This window comes from Indicator indicator, chromosome 1 (assembly GCF_027791375.1).
Source record: "Indicator indicator isolate 239-I01 chromosome 1, UM_Iind_1.1, whole genome shotgun sequence".
Lineage (NCBI taxonomy): Eukaryota > Metazoa > Chordata > Aves > Piciformes > Indicatoridae > Indicator > Indicator indicator.
The window spans coordinates 88386150-88404037 of record NC_072010.1 but is presented as its reverse complement, the minus strand read 5'-3'; the positions used below and the strand labels follow the sequence as shown (position 1 = coordinate 88404037).

At 47.8% G+C, this 17888-nt stretch overlaps 1 protein-coding gene across 1 annotated transcript; it reads left to right on the top strand.

The window, feature by feature from the left end:
• Positions 1–3239: 3239 nt before the first annotated feature.
• Positions 3240–15605, top strand: DRD3 (dopamine receptor D3). Its single transcript, XM_054383311.1, has 6 exons — positions 3240–3521; positions 11199–11311; positions 12487–12629; positions 13177–13373; positions 14295–14640; positions 15409–15605. Exons 1-6 carry the CDS (start codon positions 3240–3242, stop codon positions 15603–15605), a joined length of 1278 nt encoding a protein of 425 aa, XP_054239286.1.
• Positions 15606–17888: the final 2283 nt, after the last annotated feature.

The window sequence follows — 17888 nt, the reverse complement described above, 5'->3', positions numbered from 1 at the left end:
CCAAGTGCAGTACTCAACACTTGACCTTTTTGAATCTCATATTGACCTAAGTCCATTGATCCATTCTGCCCAGATCCCTCTGCAGAGTCTTCCTGTGCGATCAACATGCCCACCCAGCTTGGTGTCCTCTGCAAACTTACTGAGGGCACACTCAATTTTCTCATCCAAACCATTGCTAAAGATGTTAGAATTGGCCCCAATACCAAGCCCCGGGGAACACCACTTATAACTGGCCACCAACTGGATTTAGCTCCAGTCCCCACCACACTTTGGGCCCAGCCATCCAGTTTTCCACCCAACAAAGGGTGTGCCCGTCCAAGCCATGAGCAGTCAGAAGGAGGTCAGTCCCTCAGCAACGCTCACCCTTTGTGGTCCCTGGATCCAAAATTAGCCCTCTGGGAGAAGGACAACCTCTCGGGTACTCGAGGAGGGGAGAGACAGCGCAGCCCCCGGCCCGGCTTCCCCCACCTCGGGCACCGCAGGGTCCCGGCCCCGCTGCCTCCTGCGGGGCAGGGCGGGGGGCGGGCGGGAAGGAGGTGTTCAGCCCGGCCCCGCCCCGCGGCTCCGCGACGGGAGGGAGCGGGGTCGTGACGGGAGGCTGTGGGACCGGGACCAGGAGCGGGAGTGAGCCCTGCTCGGCGGTGGTGCCGCGGCCCGGCGGGCCGGGGGTAAGTCCTGATTGCTCTCCCCTGGTGCTGCCGGTGCCTTTCCGCGGAGCCCCCTCCCCACATCCCCTGGGTTGCCCCAGCCTTCCTCGCCCTACTCCGCGGCATCGTCGGGGCATAAGGCAGCCCCGGAGCGGGGCACACGGCGGGGAGCCGCGAAGCTGCTGCTGCCCCTCGGGTGCGGAAGCGGCGGGCGCGAAGCAGAACCCGCAGCCAGAGCCGGACCCAAAGCTGCGGCCGCGCCTGTACCCTGCACTCGGACCCCGGAGCCCTCCCCTGCACCCTACACCGCGCGCTTGAACCCGCGCCAGGACCCCACCATCTGTACCCGGACCCCTTCGAAGCTGATGCCCACGGCAGGAGCATCACTCCCTTTCCCTCCTCCGTCTGCTCGTCCCCACAGCAGCGACCCTTGCGCCTGCCGCAGCTCGCTGCCCGAGTGCCCCGGGTGGTGGGCATCTCGGCACCCTGGTGTCCTGATGTGCCAGCGCCCCTGTGCCCCACCACCCCCGTGCCCTGGGATCCCAATACCCTGGCACATCAGTATCCCAGTACCCTGGTGTGACAACGCCCTTGTATGCCCCCACCACCCCAGGGATCTCGGTACCCCAGTACTTGCCTGGTTTGGCCGCAAAGCAAGTGGGGCCATGGATGCTGCGGGATAGACCAGGGTTAGCAAGGCTGGAAGTAGAGAGATGGGAGGGATCCTGGTAGAGATGACTCGACTTCAGGTGAGTCAAAAATAGTGCCTCAGGATGTACAGGGCAGGAGACTGGGCAGGAAAGCCTGCGGACAAAGTCTGCAATGAGGTGCCTCAAGGCTTTTGGTTGTATTATGGGTGATGTTTTGTTCATTCCCTGATGTGGCTTTGCTTATCAGCTGGGCAGCTGCTTTATGTAGGTTTTTTCCTTTCATGGCCCCAGACAATACAGGTTTCCCAGAGCAGGAGCTGTATCGGTGCAAGGGATACCTTAAAAGGAGTCCTGTCTTTGGGTGGCTGCAGCTGGACTGTTTGCTCATAAAAACCATCCTGGACTCCGCAGCAGCAACCACACTACAGGAAATCCTTCAGATCCAGTGGAAGGCTGAACTTCCGTGTCAGGGGCAGGCAGAAGAGGGATAGAAAAGGAGAGACAAGCACAGGCACTTTCAAACCAAAAACACGCCAGAAGGGATTGTTCCACTCCTGTCCTGAGAGATCTGTGTTCATGGGACAGACAGAAGTTCTGATTCCATCTCATTCAGCCCTTATCTCCCCTCCCAACTACAAAGCAGCAGGGGCAAGTGACACCAGTTTTAAGGATGAATTTGTGCGAAGAGACTGAAACAATTTATACCTATTGCACATCTACCTTCCAGGAGTGTGAGCACCACAGATGCTGCTGCTCAAGCAGTGAAGTAGAACAAAGAATCGCATTTATACTGTTGGCATCATGGCATTTCGTCCTTGGCTTTCATACCTGTCACGCTGATTATAAGTTCAGCAATGGGAGCACTAGCAAGGAAAAAATAACAGTCTGATATAAGCAATTAAATGTTACAAAGCAACCCTGGGACAGCAACCTTCAGATTCCTGGCAAAAATCATTCTCCTAAATGAAGAAAGGGTAGATTCCTTGGGACAATCATGAATCCATTGTAAGAAGAAGAATTGCAGAGTGCCTTGCAAGCATCCTTCCATCATTTCGTAGAATCAAATAATCATAAAATTGTTTTGGTTGGAAAAGACCTCTAAAATAATCAAGTCCCACCATCAACCTAAAACCACCATGGCCATTATGCCATGTCCTAAAGCACCATTTCATCCCAAAAGACAAGTTGATTTGCTCTTCAGCACAGGAAGCACATCTTCTGGCCAGGCATGGAAAGCAGAGAGCCTTGTATGGATGAAATGGGGGCAGTGCTGGCAGTCAGGCTTTGGTGAGACAGGCAGGGCTGAAACAGAGCCTTATTTGAATGGAATTTGACAGAAACACATTGCAGGAAAGGAGTAATTGAGTAGGTGGTGCTTACTGCCAGGCAGCCAGGGTTCAAGAAGCTACTTGAGCATTGCAGGTGCAATCTCTCTGCCAGGCTGCCAAGCATTTGAGTGCTTGAAGTTCTTGAAGACATTTTTTGATGTGGGAAGAGGGAGGGTACTTCCCAGAAGAAAAGACCCTACATCCAATCTTCTGGCCAAGCCCTAGTTTAAGTCTTCCTCAGCACTGCAAATTGTCTTTCCAGCTGTGCTCTTACCCAGTTGATCTGTATTGTGGCATGACTTTGGTGCATCTTAAAACCTTTTCCAACCCTTTCCATACAGCTGCATCAGTTATATAAGAGCCACCTTTCAGATGTACACGAGAGGTGAAATCGTGCATTCTTCTCTTGGCTTAGATTCAGTGGAAAATAAACCAGGCCAAGCAAGACTCTAAGGAAAGGTCTGTCTGTATCTGAGCAGGTAACTGGCTTGCAGTGGCATTCATGAAAGAAGTATGAAAACCATACACTTACCACAGAAGGCACTGTTCTCCACCATTATTGTAGAGCTCTGATTTTCGGTCACCTCTTTCTTTCTCTTTGCAGCAGTGTCCCCATGGCTCTCTTGGCAAGAACCAGCAGTCATCCTAACACCACCGGCCCCATTCACTGTGGGGCAGACAACACCACGGAGCCTGACCTGCCACACTCACATACCTACTACGCCCTCTGCTACTGCATCTTGATTTTGGCTGTCATCTTTGGGAATGTGCTGGTCTGCATAGCTGTGCTGAGGGAACGCACCTTGCAAACCACAACAAACTACCTTGTGGTGAGCCTGGCAGTGGCAGACTTGCTGGTGGCTACTTTGGTGATGCCTTGGGTGGTGTACCTGGAGGTGAGTACATTATAGGAAGGATAAGCATAATAGAGCCAGAGTATGGGTTAACCAGTGCTCTCAGGACAGGCCAGCTCTGGTATAGATAAAGTCCATTCACACATTACCCTCTCAGCTAGCTCTGGGGCACTGGTGGGCTGGGTGGCAGCCCACAGAGTCACACAGGTGGAGTTTGTAAGCTGGACAAATGCTGGACAACACACCACAGGCCCACTCAGCAGCAGATGCCATGAGTCTTGCTCTTCCTGGCAAAGCACAGCCTCTTTGAGCTTAAATGGTATCTGGGCTACAGCCAGTAATGTAGATGGTGGGTCCTGGTGTGCTAATACCACTTTCAACTGAGCATCCTTGAAGCTCCATCAGACAGAAGGGTTGCCAATGAGCATCCTTATGACTGAGGAATGGCAGGGGAGGCAAGAGGGTGGAAATACGTTAATAGGAACCTAGCTTAGAGCCCAGATCATTCTCTACTGCTGGCCAGAAGACAATCTAGGGAAGACAATCTTCATCTCCTATGGAGTTTAAGAGCCTTAATGTCCGTGATGTTAGGTCAGCTCCAAGTGACGTTCCCCAAGCAGGCTGACAAACAGATGAAGCTGAAGAAAATGCTTCAAAATCTCTTTAAGATGTCAGCATTTTCACAATAGCTTCAAAGGACTCATCAAGCTCTTGGAGTCTTACTCTCCATTCCCCTGATCTTTGCATGTTGGCCAGTGTAGAAATGTACTGTTCATGATTGTGCACAGTATGGACAACACCATCAGATACAGGGCAGCAGATGCAGAAAGCAAATCCTCCTACACTATGGCAAAATCCTGAATTACTGAAGCCACTTGCGGGGCAAGTATATCTTTAAACTAAAGTAAATACATGAAGGCATGCTATGGATGACATTTTTATCTGTTCTTTTCAGTATTTTTACTGAATAATATAATTCGCAAAAATTGGTAGATCTAGAAAAAATTGGAGCGATCATCTACCAGCTGTAAGCTTTCAGCTGAGCCTCTGAACCATAATCACACTGAAGCCTTATTCTCTTTCTGTTAGGGGCAAGCTGGGATCAGGCTGAAGGGTGGGCAAATACTGTGTTGGCAGCTACCCGCCTTTGGCTGACCTCTTTCCTGCAAAACAAGAGCAGAAGCAGAGAGGGATTTTGACTTTTGCATATAACCCATAGAATGGGTTAGGTTGGGTGACCGTTGAAGGTCTTCTCATCCTGTGATGAGCAGAGAGATCTTCAACTAGACTAGGTTGCTCAGAGCCCTGTACAACCTGACCTTGACTGTTTCTGTGGGGCAACCACCACCTCTCTGGGCAGCCTGTGCCAGTGTTTCACTGCCCTCATTATGGACTGTGCTGTGAGTGAACAGATGGTAAGGCCAAATAGGACAGCAACAGCAAATGCCAGACTTACTATGAGGGTACAAGGAGACCTGATCCAGTAGCAGGGAGAGGCAGTGTGGCCTACACCACTCTTCAGCTGATGGAGTATGTTGAATATGCAACACAGCCTAGACTTTTCCCTTGTGTCACTCCAAGCCACATTCCCAAGCTGTGCCCACTGCAGTCTCAGCAAGGCTAAGAGAAATTAAGGGTTTGCACCGTGTATAAGCATTTAATAGTGGCATTATAAGGGCATTTTATAATGGCATTGTATTTTTAAGGGCATTGATGGTTAATTATTTATGTACAGCATTGCTGTGGAGTGCAAAACCAAAGAGAGCACCATGACCCTGCATGTGCAATCGGGTTCCTAACAAAGTCAGTAGCAACATTTAGACTAATCTGTATGGAGTGGTCCTGGAGCTGGCCTGCAGGTGTGTACAGCTCAGCTGTGTGACACTGAACACATGAAAGACATTGAGGTGTTGGAGCAGGTCCAGAGAAGAGCAACTACGTTGGCAAAGGGCCTAGAGGTCTTATGAGGAGTGGCTGAGGGAGCTGGGGCTGTTTATTCTGAAGAAAAGGAGGCTGAGGGAAGGCCTTCTCGCTCTCTACAGCTATCTGAAGGGAAGATGTCATGAAGTGGATCTTGGCCTCTTCTCCCAAGTAACTAGTGATAGAATGAGAGGGAATGGCTGCAAGCTGCAACAGGGGAGGTTTAAGCTGGACATTAGGAAATTTTATTTTTACTGCAAGGGGTGTTAGGCATTGGAACAGGCTGCCCAGGGAGGTGGTTGAGTCACCATCCCTGGATGTGTTTAAAAGCTGTGTAGATGTGGTGTTTGAGGATGCAGCTTAGTGGTGGACTTGGTATAGTAGAGTTAGCAGTTGACTCGGTCTTGAAAGCCTTTTCCAACCTAAATTATTCTATGACAGAATAATTAAAAAGCAAGGAATAAGCATGTATAGGAAGAAGCTCTCTCAACAAGACAGAATTGGACTCTGCCATTTGATTGCAACTAAACAATGTTCTTAAAAGTAAAATTTTATTTCAGACGAGAATAGTCCATCCCCTTAGGTGTATTCCAGTGTTTACAGAAATTGGCACATCTGTGAAGCAGCCTCTGCCCTCATGCAGTACTGTGGTCACAATTTGTGATCACAACAGTAGGTAATTTCCCTAGTTGGTTTTGTAGATCCATTCAAGATTAATTTCCATCTATAGAGCTTAGATAATGCAAGGAGCTGATCCAAGACTCACCCAAACAACAGGAAGAAGACCCTGCACATATCCCAAACTACCACTCCCAGCATTGTGCAGTATCTCCTAGAGAATTAGGCTGTGGGACTCCATCAAGTCTAAGGTTTAAAGAATAGTCCATAAAGCCCCAAAGTCATTTAGATACTTGCTGCTGTTCATGGATCAGTGATGCTACCAATCAAGCAGAAATGGCATCATGCTTCAGTACACTATGGGCTGGGAAATTGCTAAGAAATCATTCAGTCTCCAAAATCATGTACAATACCTATTCAACTACTGAACATTTGCCAAAGTGGATGTCTGAGACCTGGCCATTATTTATGGAGAAGCTACGGGAGGATGAATATCTCAGATTTAAATGTCACTTGTGAACTTTGTGCTTTACGCTCAGTTTTTAAAGCTGTCTGTGGCCTGGACCTTCTCCATGAAATCTGTCATTTTATCGGTCATGCAGACCAGAACAGTCTCTTTCTGAGAAGTCTTTTGGGAAGACTGTGACAGACCAATGACAAAGACATTTTGTAATCCCAAAATCCTCATCTCCGCCTAATGGAGCTTCTGGTACAAAACCACTATTCAGCACTGTGTATAGCCATCTTTTGGAGTCAATGGGTGGCTCTAATATACCAGTACTGCTAGCCCCGGTCTTTACTAACCTCTGATGCTGTGGCTGGCACAACTACTGATGCTCAGCCGCAGTTTTTAAGATAGTGGCATTAGAGTATCCTGCCCACTGGAGTTGCATGGCATTAAATACCTTCATGCCTTACAGTCATTGTATGGGTAGAGGAGGACATGTAGCAGTATGGCCCTGAACGTCCTTCGCAGTCTTCTCACAACATCCAGTTCCACCTCTAATTGTGGAAAAGCTTCAGAAGATGATTGCTACTGTGGTCCGGTCTGAAGCTCTATTCAGGGAATGGGGGTAATGCTGTCTTCTCTTCTGTGGCTCATACTTGAGAGCAGCAAGGCCTACAGCTGCTCTTTGACCTCATGGAGCTCCCCAGGCTACCGTCTAAGGGGCGACTGAGTTACTGCAGCTCAGCAGTTCACCCCTCATCAGCAGGCCTGATGTTCTTAGTTACTCCCACCACACAGCAACACAGGCAGCCATTCTGCAGCTGCAGGCAGCTAGCAGCACCCCCAAGAAGAATGCTCTCTTAAACACAAAACCCTGAAGTGGGCACCGCTATTTCCATCCTTGTCATCACCTGATGCAACTTTACGTCCCTACTTCCCCATCCATGGAAACATGGCATCACCATACATATCTGATCTACAGAGATTCTTGTTTAAAGATTCAGGAGAGCAATGGATTCGTAAAGATTATGCATGCACAATGATTTATTTAAAAAAGAAAAAAAAAGGAAGACTTCCTACAGGATTGGAAAGTTAAAAATAATAACACTGTAATTTTGTGAGTAAAGCAGACTGGTCGTCAAGAAAGATGAGGTGAGAACCTGCCATGAACAGTCTTTAGGGAGGTTTAACATTATCTTTGACAGAGCCAGGATTTCATCCTGGACTGCATTCCCACTTCAGCTGCACACGTACTGAGTGGTAATGAAAGATTGTATCAGCTCATCTCTCTGTGGTTTGCTGTCATCAGCTGTAAGAGAATAATATTTGACCATCCACCTCACCCAGGCAGTTGTGAGGATTCATTCAATTAATACCTGTGATGTGCTTTGAGATTCCTGGACAAAAGGCACCAGAAGGATAAAGAACAGGTGCCCTGCTAGCACATGAAAACCAGAAATGCACACTAGCAAGTTCTAGCTGATGTATCAAAGATAAGTGGAACAGAGCAATAAAAGGAACAGCAGAAATAGGATTAAAAATTATGAACATGGGCTACAATAAAAACGCTCTTCTTCATTGTTAAATTCTGGAATATGTTCAGGGTTCACATACCCCACAGGTAAATATTAACTACTTCAGCAGAGCTACTCCCCATTTTAGAAGCTGTGGCTGGGTTTTAACCCCAAATGTTTTGATCTGCCAAATATCCTCTTAATACAAGTTACATCTGAGTTTGCAGGTGGTGTGATCTGAGTGCATCATCCTGAGAGGGTTCACTTCAGAGCTATTCCCACTGCCACCTTGAGTTTGAATGGTTCACATTCTTGGGCTTAGCATTTGAATGTGCTCAGGACCTTGGAAACTCCCACAGTGAAGTGCTTACACATCTGCTAGGCTAGTAGCATCTGGCTTTCATGGAAACACCTGTCACCAGCTCCTGGTTCAAATACTCTTCAGACTCCACACATCACACAGACACTGCATTGTGTTTTGCCTCAGACTACAGAAAAACCCTGTGCTAGGCCACACTGCAAAGGATTCCAGCATTTATACAGTTTTTAACATATGTTGAGGTCATCAAGCAGATCTCCAAATGTGCAGCTAAAGCAAAACCAGTGTAGGGTTTCTTTTTAAAATGAGCATATCTATTAAGGTTGCCAATTTCAGAGGGACAGCCTTCAGTTTCCTCGTAGAATCATAGAATTGTTTCAATTGGAAAAGACCTCAAAAGATCGCTGAGTCTACTGTACACCTAAGACCACCATGGCCATTAAACCATGTCCCAAAGTGCCATGTCTACACAGTTTTTAAACATCTCCAGGGATGGTCACTCTATCACCTCCCTTGGCAACCTATTACAAGGACTGACCATTATTTCAGTAAAGAAATTTTTCCTAATATCCAATCCAAACCTCCCATGGCACAATTTCAGGTCAGTCCTCTCATTCTACCACCTGGTACTAGGGAGAAGAGATCAAAGAGAGCAACCCCCACCTCACTACAACCTCCTTTCAGGTATTTGTAGAGGGCAATGAGGTCTCCCCTTAGCTTCCTCTTTCCTCTTTGTGCAGAAAAACTCTAAAGGTTTGGTTTGGTTGGTTTGTGCTGTGTTTTTTTTTTTTCTTTTCCTTTGTTTGCTTTTTTTAAAAAGAAAACAAAGGCGCCCCACAAGTATCAGAGAACTGAAGATGAAAGCACAGCTCCCTACTGCATTTTGCAAGCCAGTTCCCATTTCTCTCCCCTGCATTCATTCAGAGTCAGAGGGTCAAATGGAAGACTGCCTCGTTCAGTACCTGACTTCTGACACATAGCAGCTGGGTCCAGCCAAGAAAACCCTAAAGACACAGCTCACCTCAGCAGGTTACTGTGCAGGAATGCTGGCACGGTCAAAACCATTTAAATTCTCAAGATTATTTCTTCAAACAATTATGAAAACAACTTGCACAGAGTGAGTTCTGTATTTATCCAAGTGCTTCTCTGTGCAGGGAGCCACATCATTCCTGTGCATCAACACTCTTGGGTTGACTCACTGCCTTAGAGGCCAAGCTTACCTGTGGCAGCCTTTGCAGCCTGATCTGGGATGGATCTGGGATTTTTGAGTGGGTCTCGAAAACCTCCAGGGATGGAGCCTGCACAGACTCACCAAGCAACTGGCTCCACTGCCGCACGGTCCTTGTGGTCAGAAGGACGATTTACCCTCATAACCAGTTTGCACCTTTCTTCTTTTAACATATGCCTCTTGCCTCCTGTCCTTCCACCACACACTGCTGTGAAAAACTTGGCTTCATCTTCCTAGGAACCTGGCTCAAACTTTCTTAATAACCTTCCAGTAGGAGCTAGGGGACTGCAGTTAGTCTCCATCCAAAGCCACCTCTTCTCCAGGCTGAACAGGCCCTGTTCCCTTAGCTGCTCCTCACAGGACAAGTGCTTCAGCCCACATCCCTGGAAATGTTTCAGATCAGGTTGAATGAGGCAGACCAGGCTGGATGAGGCTTTGAGCAACCTGGCAGGAGATGTCCCTGACTGTGGTAGGAGGGGTTGGAAGTAAATGATCTTTAAGGTACCTTCCAACTCAAGTCATTCTATGATTCTATGACAGTCTTGATGGCCCTCCACTGGACTCGCTCCCATTTATCAATGTTTTTACTATACTGAGGTCCCCAAACCAGATACAGTATTTCAGATGCAGTCTAAGTTTAAGCAGAGAGACCAGGAACTAGTGCCACTTTCTGATAGCTTCCCAGGATCCAGCTGAACCAGCAGAATCTATGGGGATGAAGGCTAAAATCCAGGGTGTCTCCATGCAAGACTTTCCTTTTTCTTTCTCTCCAACCTTCCTTCTTCAACCAGCACAGCATTAGATTTGTTTGATGTACTCACCGAGAAGGCTTATCTTTTGGAGGGCAGGCTCCCTCCATATTCATCTCCTACAAGGAGCAGCTGCTGAGGCAGGCTACTTAGCTAGGAGTCAGGCTATCATCCCAGCAACGAGGGCAGCAGTGCCATAGAGTGCTTGGAGCACATTGCCGTCAACTGAAAAGGTCACTGTTGAGAACTTGATGGCTAGGCCAAAACATGCTTTGTGCCATCACACAGACTGGCCACAGCTAAGCTTTCCTGATTGTGCACTTCAGATTAAAAATTCAGCCCAGAACGAAAGCTTGACATGGTACCAAACCAAAACTCTTTATCTAAATGGCTTGTGTGTTTCTCACCCAGATGTAATAATCAAAATCTGTAACTAAGATAAGAATTCAAACAAAGTTTTGGAGAAGCCTTTGGCCTCAGGGCTCTGTTTCATACATAAATGCATAACATTCGCAGCACTTTTCCAGCTCATTGCCTGCAAGAGAAATCCAGCAGCTAAACTGAGAAACATTTTCAGCCCTTAGATTTTCTCAGATAATCCTTAATCAGAGGATATATACACTGATAGCAAATTTACGTGAATTTATCACTCTGTGCCTTAAGAGGACTAGCTGCTCTGTATTTCTTCACCCTGCCTCCCTCTGTAAGAGTAACTAAGGGATTAAAATCAATGGGTGGATCCTTCTCCATGACCTACCGCTGTGTTCTCTTGCAAGCAACATAGGTGCCTTGTTTTCCCTCTGCACATCACAGTGGACATGAACTCATCTAGCTGTTGAAATAGTTGGAGAACACCTCCTTATACATAACTTCTCAGGACTTGGTGTGCAACATGGCTGATGATTTTGTGGTTGCTGGTGCAGGTGACTGGAGGAGTTTGGACATTCAGCCGCATCTACTGCGATATCTTTGTCACCATGGATGTCATGATGTGCACGGCCAGCATTTTAAACCTCTGTGCTATCAGCATCGACAGGTGAGAGCCTCTGCATTCGGGGGGGTAGTGTGGAGACGAGGGTCAGCCCCATACCCCGGTGTGGCAGGGTCAAGGAAGTGGGATTTGCACAGGCAGTGCTGGTGTCTTCAGGAAAACAAAACCTTCCTGCAAGTCTGTCACTGCCACTAATATTAATGTGGCTCTGCCTACCATGTGCACTTAAGAGCAGAGAGGAACAAGCAATAAAACATCACCAGTAGGTAGTCACCCATGTTCTCGTGCTTTTGTGAAGGAAAGAACCAGACCTGGTCATCTAATTCCCACTGAATCTCAAGGAAGGCTTCTCCTTCTGGAGACCTCCCTCATGAAATTTTAATAAAGAAAATCCTGCCATATACACAGAGGGAGGGGTGAAGATTATTGCTGGGTGGTCTTCAGCCTTGCCCTGTTTTTCAGCTTCTTTAAACAGGGCCTATTTTAAGCAATACTGAGGGCTGAGAGCCAAGATCTCAGCACAAGTGGTGCTTTTAGGATCGAGGAGTGGGGGAAAGAAAAACCACTTCACGCTGTACCTTTGTAATATGTAGTTCAAGGATAACCGTTCAAAACAGCTCTCAATGCTGGGTCGGTCTGGTGTTCCTCCATGGGAGTCTTTATCTCTGTTTCATTTTGGCTTTTTCTGCAAGGAGCAGCTCTCAGGCTATCTTAAGTACAGGCCTCTGCCTTACAAATCCTAGCCTTGCTGAGCTGCCTGCCCTGGGGCATCCCGGCAGCCAAAGGCCCTGGACACTCACCCCTGGGCAATCCTCTGGCTGTCAGCAAGTAGAGCAAGCATCTGAGATACACAGTGTGGTTGCTTCCAGAGACTGTTCTTTTCCAGCAGTGTGCATATAGCCTTAGAAGCTTGAGGGATGGGGGATTCCTAGGGTTTCTAGATCCATCTGGTATCCCAAACTTCCCAATGCTGTCAGTTCCACAGAACATTTACCTGGAGTGCTGCCAACTAACTCTGATTTCCTCTCTTCCTTCCCCAAAATGCTCTGCTTACCGTTTCTACAAATTGCTCATCCCATCATCTCTCCTTTCCTCTTCCATTTCTTTACCATGTTCATCACCATGTTCCCTATGTGGCTCTCATTTCTCCGTATAAAACCTGGTCCTTTTCCTCCCTCCATTCTTACCTCTCCTCTTTCTGGAGCTGGTTTGGTCTGCAGGTACACTGCAGTGGTGAAACCAGTTCAGTACCAGTACAGCACTGGGCAGAGCTCCTGCAGAAGGGTCTCTCTCATGATTGTGATAGTCTGGATGCTGGCATTTGCAGTCTCATGCCCTCTCCTGTTTGGCTTCAATACTACAGGTAGGTTATGTCCAGAACAATAGCATGGAGGGAGGGTTTGGAACTGAAACTGCCCTGTGTGTGGCCAGGTCATTTAATATCAGCCCTCCAGACTTCACAAGTTACAGGAAATTTTAGGCACCAGGAATGCACACTATGAAGGGTAAGAAAAGCTTCCAGTGCTGGAGAGCAGATGTGTTCTTGTCTGTAAACTTGCCACTTGCTCAGGCAGACACTGGCTGTTGCTCTGAGGACAGACCTTCCAGCTTTACTGACAAATCAATGCCCAATGAGAGTGTCCAGGTCTACAGATTCCAGCAAGCAGATGCATGCTGGCTCATGTTAGATGGCCCTAGATAGAGTCCATCTTGGGAGCATCAGTTGGGTGACTTAGAAGGCCACAGTATGATTTGCAACAACAAAGACAGGAGATACTTGCATGCCTTAGACTGCCTTGTCACTCGGCCACCTTTCAATTTGCTTTGTGAACACATCAGAGCCTCCTTGTACTTAACCAAAGTAGCTCAGCCACTCCTCTCTCTCTCTCTCTCTCTCTTCTCCTTCCCAGTGGATCCCAGTGTCTGTTCCATATCCAACCCCAGTTTCATCATCTACTCCTCTTTGGTGTCCTTCTACCTCCCCTTCATGGTGACCCTGCTGCTCTATGTCCGGATTTACCTCGTGCTAAGACAAAGACAAAAGAAGCGAACCCTCACCCGGCAGGGCAGCCACAGCACCAGCACCAAACCCTGTTTTGCACACAAAGTAAGACCCACATGAACACAGTAGGAGTTGTCAAAAAGGGCAGGGCATGCATCATCTCTTCTCCTCATGGGGTCAAAATGCAGAATGGAAACATAGAGAGGGGACACAGCATGTTTTCATACCATCCCTCACTCATACATCATGATATCTGAGATGCAGAAGCTCCAGTTAAATCCTTTCCAGCCCTCTAGAAAGAGGATACTCCCTTGTGTATCTCTGCTCTCTAGAACTAGGCAAGTAGAGAAGACTACGACCTGTTTCAGTATTTCCTCAGACCTCAGGCTTTCTCAGCCATGGTGGAGTCTGGCTAATTTATTTATTTACGCATTTCAATGTCTTCAATTATTGATTTTTGCTTCATTCCCAGGGTTCCACAGGCTCTAACCTAGATTCATTCCCAGGGTTTCACAGGCTCTAACCTAGATTATTTTTAAAAAAAATCAAAACCTCTTCATCTGTCACCCTGAAGAGGTCAAAATGCTCGTGGTGCATGGAGCATTTGCTCCACTGACCTTTTTAGATGAAACATCTGCAGCCATGGGAACCAGCACAATGGTTTGAAAGGGATCACCTGGTCTTGCATATCTGCTTATTTTACCCAATTTCTCACACTTGAAGCTACATTAAAAAAGGGTGGGGATGTTTAGGGGAGAAGGACCAACATGAAAATACAAATGAAAGGCTAGCAGAGCCGGTGTTTAAGCTCCTCTTTTTCTCATGCTTCTCCTTGGTGGGATAGATTCAGAGGGCTGTCCGATGCTAGTTCGCCCTTCTGATAAGCCAAGGTCAGTCCAGAGGGTATGGTTCAAACCTAAGAAATAAGTGGATGTAGGGATGGCTCCTACAACTTTACTCAGTATCTTTTGACCCAGTGAACAGTTTGGAGGGTTCCCAGTTTGTCTGTGGCATCCTCTTTTGCAGGAACACATGGAAAGAAAAGCTTTGCCAAACAGATGCCAAGGCACCTTTTCCACCTGTCTCCCACTCAAATGCTCAGGCCGGGAGATGCCTACCAAAAGGAAATTGCTGACTGTCTTCAGCCTGCAGCGGTATTGCAACTTCTGCCACGAGGCATCCCTCACCAAGACACCAGGGACTACACAACACAGCAGGCTGGAAGAGAGGAGAAAGAGTATTAAGTCAGTACTGGAGGTACAGAGGCTCAGCAATGGCAAAACCATCAGCTCTTTGAAGCTAGCGCACCAGCAGCCCCGGGTGATCCAGCTTCGGGAGAGGAAGGCTACCCAGATGCTAGCTATTGTCCTGGGTGAGTGAGAGCTCTGTCTAGTGGGATGCAAGGGATGTTGGTTTGGGACTTGGAAAAGCAAGGAATCTCCCAATACACTAGTGGGATTTCAAAAATGCAAGCCAGGCCCAGACTTCAGCCATCATTGCTCCACAAGCTCTAGGGGGATAGTGGTGAGACATCTAGGGATCTATGGTGATGCTTTCAAATGTTGAGAGCCACGTATGTTAGCGATTTATTTGCTATATTATGTTAGGGGCCAACAAGCCCTGCTAGAGGGAGTAACAGCCAACACTTTTGTTTTTCTTTTCCCATTGTTTTGTCATTCTGATTATTATACAGCTGGAACTATTCTAAGTTTCCATACATGCAGCTGCTCTTAGGTTTAGTTACAGAAGGGAAAAATAAGGCAAGGAACAGCAGAGGAAGCAGCTCATAAAGAAGCCAGGAGACTGGTGTCTCAGTCCCCAGGTGCACTAGTTCCCCTCATTCACTCTGTAGTAATAGGGAAATACCACAGCCATAACTGATGAAAGCAACTGAGACAACAGTCTGCCTTTGAGTTGTGGCCTTGTTTTTGTTTGTCACCAGGCCCCTTCTGAAGGCCCATTCATAAGTGGCCCTTACCAAGTACCTCTGTGTCAGGAATAAATGTCCCTTTCTGGTTTTACCAAAAGTAAACACATCCATGGAAGTAGTGAGAGGGTGGAGGGCACAGGCACAGGCTCCTTTTCCAAGTAGTTTCTTCTCTGAAGTCATGGGTTGTTTTCTCTTGCTTTGTAAACCCAGGAGCATTCATAGTCTGCTGGCTGCCCTTCTTCTTGATTCACATCCTCAATGCCCATTGCCCATCCTGCCATGTGCCCCCAGGGCTTTACAGTGCCAGCACCTGGCTTGGCTACGTGAACAGCGCCCTCAACCCCATCATCTACACTACCTTCAACACCGACTTCCGCAAAGCCTTCCTCAAGATCCTCTGCTGCTGATGGCAGGATTGGCACTGACCTGTGGTCTGTGGAAGACTCTTGGGTCGGGAACAAGACATGGGGTCCTTCCCTCCCTCTGCTTTATACACTGTGAGGAGTGATGTGCTCCCCTCAGCTGTGAGCGGTGGTGGTCATCATGACATGATCATTACCAGGCATCCTCTGCACCAGAACAAAGAGCAGGAACACGCCCCACCTGCATGGCTGGCTTCCCACACCGAGCCTCAATGCTTCTGCTTAAGAAAGTACAAATGCTTCCCACTTCTGGAGAGGAAGGTGAAGATGACATGGAGGCAAATCAGCGAGTCCCTCAGCAGTGGGCACAGTGGTGCTCAGACGCAGGGGAAGATCAGCCACTGGAGCGTGCTGCTCCAGGGAGCTGCCAGGCTGGCAGAGTACACAGGACTCAAGCAGACAACATCTCTCATGCTGTCTCAAATGTGTTCCTCTGCCTACGTGCTGGGAATGCATTTGCCCTCCCACTGTTGGAGCCTCACCCTGCAGAAGGCATCCAGCTCACACGCAGCTGTCCTAATAAGAGAGCAGAACATCACCTCTTTGATATGGATCCTGATCCTTTCAATCAAGAGGCAAAAGCAAAAATTTGGCCAGAAAACTAAGAAACAGAGCACCCATGGAGAAATTGCTGCATCCCTGTTGTCTCTGTCAGAAATGTTTGCCCATAGAACTGGGTCGGTCTCAGTGCTTGAGAAAATTGCCCCAGTTGAAACCTTTCCCTATGCTGCCAGCTTTTAATTTATTGCTGCTTGCAAAGTAGAGAGGTGGCTACCATGCCTCCGGTAGTTCAGATCACAAGAGAACTGCAACACTATCACAGTGTTCCCTCTCCTCCTAACCCAAAGACCAATGACAGATTGACCACTTCTTAACTACCACACACCCAGTCATCTACTGGGGACACTAAATAATGAACAAGACCTAGGATAGCTCCAGTCATACCTGAAATAGGTTGAAACATGGTGTTTTTTGAATCGGAGGCAGGTTGCGTACAACCTCTCTCAAAACTTGTTTGTGGTCTCTTTGGAATCAGTCTCCATTTCACAGAGTGGTTTGAGCAGGAAGAGACATTGAAAGGTCATCTAGTCCAATCCTCCTGCAGTGAGCAGGGACATCTTCAACTATATCAGATTGCCCAGAGCCCCATCTAACCCGATCTGAAATGTTTCCAGAGATGGGGCATCTGCCATTTCTCTGGGCCACCTGAGCTAACATTTCACCCCCCTCAACGTGTGCTACTCTCCTTATCAGGAGCACTGCTAGATTAAGGATTTGTCCCACTAGACTGCTGTGACAACTCCTGTTGCAGCCCACGCTTGGGGGAGAGCTGTTTGAGTAACACCCCTGCCAGAACAAAAGGACCCAGGACTCACTCCAGCTCCCCTCACCAATACAGCTATCAGCACGCAGGGCATCCATACATCCCAGCTTCAGGAGTTGGCCCAATACAGCCCTGCCGTGACCTCCTTCCCCAGCAGTATTTTACAAAGCCATTTCCAGTAGTTCCTGGATGAAAACACCAGACAAGCCCTGCCATACCATGTAAGCTGGTCTCTTGTCAGGGCACTCTAAGACTCTCCTCCTTGTATGGACAAACCTGACCTGGGACAGCCTCAACAAGTTCCTGTGCTTTTCCTCTCTTGCTGCACTGGATCAGAAGCTCCAGCTCTCGCTCCCAAGACTAGGCTTAGCAGTGTCTGCTTGACAGCTTTGGGTGCATCTGTGTGTGCTGCCTCCGCCCATGTCCATGCCATAGCTCCTCTGACCAGGAAGGGCTTCTTCTCTTTCCTAATATAAAGCCAAAACCATTGTCTTCCGCCTCTGGAGCAATAGCAGAGCTCTAGCTTCTTCTTTCATTTGTCTGGGTTGTGGAAGGAGACATTTTTGGGCACTACGTGTTGTTTGCCTGGGGAGGTACCCTCCATGCTTCATTGTAACTACATTAATCCAATAAAACATGGATGTAATTAGAAGTTTTGGTACCTTTGTGGTGAATGTTGCCCTCCCATAAGCCTTTTCTCACCTGTATCCCTTTCAACACTTGCCCTGTACAATATTACCGTCCGCATGGACACAGCCAAGAGGTCTTCGTTGTTCCTTGCAACTGAGAAAGAAGTCAGTAGCTGCTGTAGGCACTCCCAGCGGGTGGATTCCAAAACTATTGTCAATTAGTTTCCCAGTTATGCCAGCCAGGTGTGTGGTAGTATTGGTGCACAGGATGGGGGTAGTCAGCACACAGGATATTGAGGGTATCAGTGGAGTGAA

Excerpts from the sequence above, each read along its gene's own strand:
- DRD3 (XM_054383311.1), top strand. The coding sequence starts at position 3,240 with ATGGCTCTCTTGGCAAGAACCAGCAGTCATCCTAACACCACCGGCCCC. Across the intron at positions 3,522-11,198 it reads CTTGGGTGGTGTACCTGGAG|GTGACTGGAGGAGTTTGGAC; the intron begins GTGAGTACATTA and ends TTGCTGGTGCAG. Across the intron at positions 13,374-14,294 it reads AACCCTGTTTTGCACACAAA|GAACACATGGAAAGAAAAGC; the intron begins GTAAGACCCACA and ends CCTCTTTTGCAG.